The 9,692-nt window shown below is 43.4% G+C and overlaps 1 protein-coding gene across 1 annotated transcript; it reads right to left on the reverse strand.

The window, feature by feature from the left end:
• Nucleotides 1–1,706: 1,706 nt before the first annotated feature.
• Nucleotides 1,707–4,029, reverse strand: LOC121607125 (L-serine dehydratase/L-threonine deaminase-like). Its single transcript, XM_041937813.1, has 8 exons — nt 3,985–4,029; nt 3,748–3,904; nt 3,577–3,616; nt 3,343–3,482; nt 2,920–3,011; nt 2,193–2,420; nt 1,983–2,107; nt 1,707–1,900 (listed from the first exon to the last, which is right to left on the reverse strand). The coding sequence occupies exons 2-8, from the start codon at nt 3,898–3,900 to the stop codon at nt 1,707–1,709; spliced, it is 972 nt and encodes a 323-aa protein (XP_041793747.1). The 5' UTR covers nt 3,901–3,904; nt 3,985–4,029.
• Nucleotides 4,030–9,692: the final 5,663 nt, after the last annotated feature.

Raw genomic sequence — 9,692 nt, forward strand, 5'->3', positions numbered from 1 at the left:
CATTGTATGCTATTTTCAAAAGGAACCATCTGCAACCGTAGAAGCAAAAAAAAAAAAAGGTTGCATCAGCAAAAATCTGAAGTAATTGTGATTATTTCTGTGTTACACTGCCCACTCAGTTAATAAGAGTATTATTGATATATCACTCCCAGAGCTGAGCTATGCTGTCACAACAGCAGTGAACATCAGTCTAACACTTTTATCGGATGACTTTTCCTTGTGTTTGTATATAAATTTCCCATCTCTCATATAAAAAACTACAAGGTTACCCAGGAGGAATTCTAGGAATGTCTGCAGCATGTTGACTGCTTGGTTTCAAAGCAACCAATCAACTGTCCGCCCTCTTTCTGACATAAGGGCCCTCAGCCCTTGCTTTAATGACCCTCCCCTGACCAATGAGCAGCAAGGAAAGGCACCACATCCCCCAGCAATCCAGCCAATTGAACGCCGGGAGGCTGAGCGTGTTCAAAAGGCGTGGAGACATCTGCTGTGGTCGTGCGACAGCCGACTGACCCAAAGACCTTTGAGGCAGTGAGGCCGCTTGACCCGGCTGGAAATCGCTGCTGTGTGAGCTCAATCAAGTCCTTCTGGGAAGTGTGCGGGGCATGAAAACATGTTTTCCTGTGTTCACTGAACTTACTTACTGCTTTGAATTGTAGGTCAAATTTAAAACTTTGTGATTGACTCATTCATTCACGAGGGATCGCAGCTGCTGGAGGATGAAACTCTGAATGCATCTTTCCAAAGCACTCACTGAGGAGAGAGGAGTTTAATTAGACAGTGAGCTACTGAGATCACAGGGCTAATAATGAATTGTTGCAAAATGAATAGTTTAATAGCAGTGGAGAGACTTTAGTGAAGCCGTAGCCCAAATAATAACTTTACATTAGCACTGTTTAAACATCCCTTCATCAGTAGTTATATCAAAGGGCTTTACAGCAAATACAGTATACAGCATGTAGACATGCAGCACAGACATACACTGAAGTATTTCTTCTTTGGATGCATGTTTTGAAGAGTAAAATAAAAACTTGGTATGTAAATACAATATGTGAGATCTATAAAGATATACTGCAGAATGTAAACAGCAAGAACAGGAGTTTTTGAGGTCAAACTTATCAATAATTGGGGCGATTTAGATAGGAAATCTGATAATGATGCACCAATAATAATATATCTGCAATAAGCTAATGCTGGCCTGACTTATTTAGTACTCTAGCATCAATATGAAAACAATGCTTATAGACATTTCTTAGGAAAACAGGCCCATTCGTGTATTGTTTGCCTGTTGGTTAAAGCTCATGTTGTGAGGAAGTGGTTTGATCTGTATTTACATCCCATCTGCAGGCAGGAATAAGACACTGTCAAGACAGGGAGGCAGTTCTTCAGACACAATATTCAGAAACATACTTTATTCATTTTTAAATACATCCCAAAGTACAAAAGCAGAGGAACAATAAGCACTTTTACAAAGCAAGCAAATGCAACCCAGTCAAAAACGACCTCTGCCAGAGCAGCATCACAATCACGTTTACACAAGAAGAAGAGAAGTCCCTCCAGCAGCTCCCTCACACATTAGTCTCAGTGCTCAGGAGGGTTTCACAGTCTGGAATGATTCGATCGATAAAGCACATGAATGACAGGGTTCATGGGTTGAGACCAGCCGATGGAGGAAGGGTCAGGCAGAGCCGAGGCGGTCGGCCACTCTAGATAATACTGAGCTGCTTCTTCAGCCTCTTTAGCTGCTCCATGCTGATGTTGTTGCCGCCACACACCACGATGACCACCGGGCCCAGGCGCTGAGCCAGCTTGCCCTCTTCCTGCAGCCTTTTGATGATGCCGCTGTAGATGGCTGCCAGGGCGGCGCCGCAGGCGGGCTCCACCAGGACCTTCTCATCATCTGCACAGAGACGACAGATCAGTCTCACGGCTGATTCGGTGCCATTTTAGCCCCGTTGTGCAAGCGCTCAGGTCGTACTCACCTACAAAGCGTTCCACAGCTTTTACGGCCTCCTGGTCTGTGACGACCTGTGAGAAAACCGTGTGCTCGTTCACCAGTTTCAGAGTCTGTGCAGACACTCTTGTCAGGCCCAGGGTGGTTGCAACACTAGAGAGCAAAAAGAAAAGTCACTCTTTAGAAAAATGCGGGTTAATATTATCCTGGTATAATATCCATCATGAGGTTTTTGTACCTGGTGATTTCAGGTAAAGTGACCAGCTCCCCGGCCTTCATCGCTGCACTGAGGCTATGTGCTCCCAAGGTTTCCATGGCTACAATGGGCACGTCAGCCCAGTCGGCACGACGCAGCCCCTCCACCACTCCGTTCAGCAGGCCTCCGCCTCCCACCGACAGCACTACCGCTCCAGGCTTCTCCCTCAGGTCTTGCTCCAGCTCTTTCACCAGAGACGTGTGACCTTCCCTGCACACACACACACACACACACACACACAGAGTCAGTTTCCTGGAAGTTCAATTGATTTCAGCACAATGTGAAAAAGGAAACTGAGACAACACGTCCATAAATGTGAGTATGTAGTAAAATGCTGATCATATCACACGCAGCTGATGATGTCAGTGATTTATGGCCGTGTTTAACACTTCGACTGTGACGTTCAACGCGTAAATGAATTATCTGACACCCTCTCAAAGTTAGCACTGTGATAAGATGCCGTGTATCTGACATAACAGCTCGTCCAGCCCCTGAGCAGCTCCAAGCGTGAGCGACAGCACGTGATAAGACAGGTGTTGCCATCAGTCACTTGCACATTTGGAAACAATTTCATTTCCTTTAGGAGGAATCTTATCGCCCCCCCCCTCTCTATCTTCTGAAGATAGACCACGCTGCACGTCTTTCTGCACTGACTCGCCTGCATGCTAATGTTACTGCCGCCACAGGACGGACAGACTGCTTCTCTTACCAGATGAGGGGATCATCAAAGGGTGAGATGAAGATCCAGCCGGGGTTGTTTGCCACAAGCTGCTGTCCGTACTCGATGCTTTCATTCAGAGCCTGAAAAAGATCAGACGCAACTTCATTTCATCTGATGAGTTCAAAATCATCTGAAGCAACAACAACTGTCAGAGCGTGTTGTGCATCTTTCTGCTGCAGTGTCTTCTCTCAGCAGATCATAGATTACTCATCAGTTATTCTCTATTTGGGTTAGATTTCTGCCTCCGTGCATGAATCTATAAAACCATTTTAATTTGTCACTTGTCTGCTTGTGTCTTCTCATCACTTTGCATTCACTGTGCACAAAATTGAACCAGAATCCACCATTACTTACATTTATTAGCATTTAATCTAAAAAAAGGAATGTAGGAAACATGTTAAAGGAACCAACCTTGCCATGAATGACCACAGTGGCGCCTTCGTCCTTCAGCCTCTCCACTGTTGGGTTCGGTGTAACACTTGGAACTACGATGGTTGCAGGCACCCCAAGCTGACGGGCAGAATAAGCCGCTGCCATTCCAGCGTTTCCACCTGTTGGGTGGAAAAGCATCAAAGATTGCACAGTCAGACACACCACCAGAGGCAGGGACGATGCTCAAACAGAGGTACTGTCTCCAGCGCTCACCTGAACAGCAGACAAAGCGCTCACATCCTCGCTCTGCCCACTACAAGGAAAAAACAGACATTAGAGAAAAGAATGCTGCAGGATGTCAGCAGATCATCCCAACAAGACCACACTAACTAACCCTAACCCAGCCAACATCATTCCAGAGCCGAAGAGGACCGAATTACTCACAGTTCTGCAGAGGTGTCCGATGCCCCGGATCTTGAAGGATCCTGTGGGCTGGGATGAATCCAGCTTGAGGTAAACAGAGGTCCCAGCTACTTTAGTCAGGGCAAGGCTCTGCCTCACTGGAGTGGCCACATGAAGAGTCTGCTGGGTCTTCATCTCACTGTGGAACACCAGTAAAGAAACGTTAATGGGCTGTTTCCTCTCTTCTCAAGTCAAACGTGACTTTATGCTTCATCTTACCGGTCTCAGATGATGACAGGATAACGGATATGGATGATCCAAAACTTCCTTTTTCCTCTGGCTGTTGCATCTCAAGTGCATATATACCTCCTTGTGCCCTGGGCTTGTCAGAGGAGGCCCACTTGTCAGCCAATCAGCATGAGGCGTCCAGGCAGCAGACCCTCCCAGGGACAGTGAGTAAGAAGCAGCTTGAGGATGAACAAATGGTTCCCATTGAATTTCAGCCCGTTTTCTTTGAGAGGGAAACAAATTTCAAGGATGAGTCAGGGTCTGATGTGAACTGGGGTCTGTACTGGTGTGACTGGAAGGACTGGAAGCTAAATGGGGAGACATAATGAGAAAAAAAAAACAAAAACAAGATTTCCAGCTGCTGCTGTTGTAATAAATAATGAATATTTTGATGTTTATGCGACAGAGAGCGTGTAAAGACATGTCTCCCCGGCCATCATTACATAATTTCACCCTCTTCTCGCCTCCTTTGTGACCTCCATGACATTTTTACACGCTGTCCGTCGCGTGTTCCTCTCCCCTCTAAAGGAGTGTCTCACCCCGCCGGCATTACCAAAAGAGTCGCTCCTATTTTCGCTCCGGTGGCCAAATACCAAAAGCGGGCTCAGCAGCAGCCTCCGGCGGACGGTTCAAACCTGACTGATCCGGAGCTGCACGGCCAGGCTACCGTCTGTCAGTGGAAGTGGGAATATGTTCAAAATGAGCCACCAAAAGCCCTGAAATAGCCTGTAAGTGGTGGAATGTAACTGAGTATCTCGTTACTCAAAGGAACGTCAGTGAGTAACTCGATTCTTTCAGTTTTCTGATTCTTCATCGGAAATATTGCAGGTGGATTTTTTTTTACTCCATTACACTCATCATTAGAGTTATTGCAGATTTTAATGAAATTCATTTAGAAATATGACGTTACACAATATATAAAGAAATTAAAATGAGCCCCACCAGCTTCAACAATTACAAACCAGTACCTGTCTGCTGCACACTTTATTGATTTTGTATTCAGGACTTTTACTTGTAATAGAGTATCTCTACACTTTACTTGAGTACTTCTTCCACCACTGAATGTAGATCAGTCTGACAGTGGAAGCTGCTCATTCTGTCAGGAGGAAACAAACAAACAGCAGATTAAATGAGCAGATTAAAGGTTTACTGTCCAAAAAAGACTGGCCAATGCAGGGTGGCCCAAAGTGGGGTCCGCAGGCCAGAGTTGGTCCGCCAGGTGCTTAAAGTAAAAAAGAAAATCAAGCTTTTCATGCGGTTTTATTTATTTGCAGTAAAAATGCTCTTCAAATGTATAATTTTTTTTTATAATTTTAGGAAAACAGGCAGACACTGTGTGCAGTCAGTCATTTCAATACCATCCTGCAGCTTAACAATACAGTACAATACATTAAGTGTTTGCTTTTGGCCTGTGGTCCTCCATGAAGGTTCAGCTTCGGCCCGTCTGGTCTATGCAGTAACTAACTTGCAGTTTTGTAGACCTGTTTATATGACTGGACCCACCAGGAGCTGTTACATTATAGAAAGACTGAAACCAGACTTTATAGCAGACAGGTAAGTCTGAGCAGCACAGTGGCTCACTGCTCAGCATGGCAGACTTCATAGTGAAATATGGGCTCGATCTTCAACCTTTTCTGCTCACAGAGTCGTGCCACAATTTTACTCAACACTCATCAAATTCACTTACTGCTATCAAAACAGAAAATACTGCCAACAAACTTCTTTTTCAACGTATCACATGCAATCAAACCTACAGTCATTTAGAGGTGATATGAAGCTTTAATGTCGTCGTAGTAAAAGAAAATATCTATTTCATGTTATTGTCAAAATGCATGTAGTGCTCAGTCACCTGTTCTTTCATTTTATATACTTTTACTTTATGCACCTGTAGCAACACAGCAGTCTAAAGTTATACATTCAACCATACTCACTCGCTATATTTGCTACCAAACTATACCAAGAAAAGTGTCCATGAAGGTGAATTCATGGTAAAATAAACTGCAGCAGTCGTATCCGTCTGACCTTCATCTAAAGCACAAAACAGAACAAAATATGGGCCTGAAATTTGTTTTGTTTGTTCTTTACGGCAAAGAGCTGCAGAAAGCCCTGAAATGACTGCAGTCAGGTCACTCCCTTGTTTGGCAGTGATTTTTGGAATAACCACATGATGCACAAACAGAGCTTTAAATAAAAAAGTTAAAATAGGAGCAAATGTCTCAGTTTGTCATTTAAGGTGCTTACATTTTTATCTCTGCAATCAGCGTTACACGTCGAAAACAGGCTGCATTCACACGTTATTAATATCATATTTTGTACAAAGCCCACTGGATATTTTTAAACCTTTAACCCAGGAGTGCAAAGCATTTCCCGCTCCACCCATTTTAAAGCTCCAACTTCATTTAAATGCTTCTGTGGATGTAACACTAAATATAACCATTGGGTGCTCTCAAAAATATGCAGCAGCGAAGCTGAAGGCAAGATGCGTTTTCACAGAAGCTGCAAGCAGGAAACTGGAGACGACAGGCTTTGTTCTCAGACACATTTTGACTCGTCAGAGCAGGAGCAGCACAGGTGGAGCCTGCTACATTTACAATAGGTTCGTTCCATTTAAATGTCCCAGTAAGAGCCATGCCGGTGAGCCAGCATGCACAATACCAGCGACCCCAAACTGGAAACAACTACATGCAAAGCAGCCACCATTAATGCTGTTAATGACACGTGTGCTCTTCCTGCCTGCTATGACACGCCACAGTGTTTGCTGGGAAAAGGGCTTACTGCACGACTTCTGTTACTTTGCCTCAGTTTGCGGGGAATTACATGACAGCTGGTGTCAAGGCCGAAAGCTACTCAGTAAAGGATTGTTACACCATCTGCTGGTGAAGAACTGCACATGCAAAAAATATGTTTCATCTTAGAGCAGTCTGCTTCAACTCCTGGTTTTATTACACAGACTTCTTGTCTAAGATCTCATTAAAATCATATTGCCGTCTTAGTCTTAAGGGCTAAAAACTGTTAATAATACATATCTGTAGTAACTTTTGATTTAGTTTAGAAAATTCTACAGACCTACAGAATAACAATGACTTGAAATACCTGCAGGGCTGTGCAGGTGAATCTATCCTGTGCTAGTAGTGCAGAAACAGGGCTTTCTTCTGAATGTGACACAGCAGAGCAGAATAGATCAATTCTCATAATTTTAAAAGCCACAAAGAAGAAAGTCAACAAAACTACTGATTTCAAATAAAGAAAAAAAGCACTGCATTTTAAACTTCCAAAAAGGACACAGTGAGATTGTGCAAGATTGAGTTTATGGTTCTGCTTAAACTTTAAATGTGTGCACGATGTAGTTCTCATTAAACAGACATTAAATAGTTGTGCATTTCTTTCTACACACGTTTGACAGCGGTTCAGATGGTTGTGTCACAGCCTCTGTGTTATTATTAAATTAATTCATGAAGTAAATTTGTAGTTTATGAACATTCAAAAACTCAAATAAACCTTTTGGTTGTGATTCAAATACTGAATATGGCGTCGTCTCAATCTGTGGTAATGAGAAGAAATGTGATCAAAAGCTAAACTGGTTGTCAGTATTCAGAAAGAAGAAATATCACAGGTTTGTGAAAGTTAAGTGAAAACTTTGTGTCGTAGTTACTGTAGGTATTTACAGCAAAGTGTACTTCAAGTATTAAAAGTAAAAGTACTCATTATGTGGGTAGAATCTCAGTGTCAACCTGTCGCCATGTGTTTACTTTCTGGATCTGCGTCCTGTCACATAACCTCCATCCAGCTGCTTCTTTTTCATGTGTACTGTTAATTTGTCAAAACTGTCATGAACAGGGACTGAACCCAAATGCAGACTAAGCAGGACTGAGCTGTTGCAGTTCAATGAATTTATTTAAATAAATTAAAAATAAAAGGGCGGCCACACAAAGAGTTTTTGGGTCCACAAACCCAACGAACCAGTGAGGGAGAAAAACAAACTACAAACAAAACAAAACCCCCAAAACACTGAGGAAGACGGGAAGGTGTGAAGACGACCTGGCGAAGACAAAGAGAAACACACAGACGTGGATACACGATAGAGCTAATGAGACTCAGGTGAACCAAAAAAACACAGGAAGCAAAGCAAAAGATGACACATGAGGTGAACCTTCAACATAAAACAGGAAGTGATAAAACTAAATCAACCGGATCATAACATAATGTGAAATCACTTTGATTAACTTTCCTTGAGGCGCCGACCTCGGGCCAAACTGTTCACGGCCAAACGGTGTTGGCCCAATGAACGTAACGGCGACTTTTATTTTCCTAATGAGGCGTTAGCAAAGTGCCTGGATCTACGTTTATTCCCAACAGTGAATCCACATTTAAAGCTCTCGGAACGTTTTATGTTCAATAAATATCAGATTTTCAATCAGCACCTTCATCCGTTATCTGAGAGGGAGTCTGATTGTGATACAGTGAAATAATGTTAACACTAATTAACTACAAGAAACCTTTTCTGCAGCCGGTTTATTTATCTATTTTTCCATCAAATAAATGTGTGTGTTCATGTGAATCCAAAAAGCTTTTATTGTTTTATGCTCCTTTAATGCCCCTTCAGGACAGACTGTTTAAAGCCGCTTTCATTTCTCTTTTTTGGCCACTTGAGGGCAGCAGAAGAATCAGAAAACACAACGCTGACATATTATCATGATGTAAGGTAGTTGTGGAGAAGGTTTTCTTCTGCTCGGCTGTTGTCTTGTCTGCTGGACATCTCACCAAGGGCGTGTCCAGGGGAGCGGCACTGGCCAACCCGGGAACCTGATTGGTCACCCCAAGTGTCACCAACTTGTCCTATAGTATGACATTGGAGGTGCAATTTCTTCTTGAGGACTTTTTAGAAGCATTATACATGCTGCAACCCTGTTGGGTTGTGACTGGTAGAACTATCTATCTTTTTAATAAAAGTTTTAAACACAGGAACTACAGAAGATGTAAGAAAATCTAAGATATGGTAACGTTAGTAATTAAAGTAGATATGAAAAATGGTAAATTAATGCTATTCTGACGTGTATGCACACATACTGCTCACAGTAGGTTAATTCATTTGGTCAAATGAGTTGACAAGAAGCTCGATTAGATGAGAAATGTGCATTGATGACAATGACAGTTCATTTTGAACTGATTTTTGAATGCGTGCCCTCGACCAAAGAGGGCATTTTCTCATGTTTTCTTGCGCATTAGGCCACATGTTTTTATCTACATGCATCCATGTGGGCACCAGCGTGGGGGACCGACAGGCTGGGCGAGGTTCCCCTTCTTCACCCCCCCCCCCCCCCCCCGCCCTCACAGAGACTTTGAACGCCCCTGACCTGAAAGTGAGCTCCCTTTGCTCTGAATTCCATTTAAATAAATGGTTTGCAGCAGCAAACACTAACATTAAAAAGCAATGAGAGCAGAACCGACTGATACGCTCATTAACTGTGCTTTTCTTTCCTGACTCAGGCTCCCTCTGACCTTCATGCCTCCCTCCGCACAGCGCTCACAAATCCGCTATGGCAACAGGGGGAAAAAAGACGCGGAAAAAAAAGGAAAAGATTTGACAACATGGCGCACTTCTTTCCTTGAGAAAAGTTTCTCCTGAACGCCACACAGCTCGGGCTTTGTGGACCTCCCTCGCGGCTTGTCGACCCTCGCGGCCCGACGTCGGACTCGCT

The sequence above is a fragment of the Chelmon rostratus genome, chromosome 5, assembly GCF_017976325.1.
Source record: "Chelmon rostratus isolate fCheRos1 chromosome 5, fCheRos1.pri, whole genome shotgun sequence".
Classification (NCBI taxonomy): domain Eukaryota; kingdom Metazoa; phylum Chordata; class Actinopteri; order Chaetodontiformes; family Chaetodontidae; genus Chelmon; species Chelmon rostratus.

Excerpts from the sequence above, each read along its gene's own strand:
- LOC121607125 (XM_041937813.1), bottom strand. The coding sequence starts at position 3,900 with ATGAAGACCCAGCAGACTCTTCATGTGGCCACTCCAGTGAGGCAGAGC. Across the intron at positions 3,483-3,576 it reads GCGCTTTGTCTGCTGTTCAG|GTGGAAACGCTGGAATGGCA; the intron begins GTGAGCGCTGGA and ends TCCACCCAACAG. Across the intron at positions 2,421-2,919 it reads TTTGATGATCCCCTCATCTG|GGAAGGTCACACGTCTCTGG; the intron begins GTAAGAGAAGCA and ends GTGTGTGTGCAG.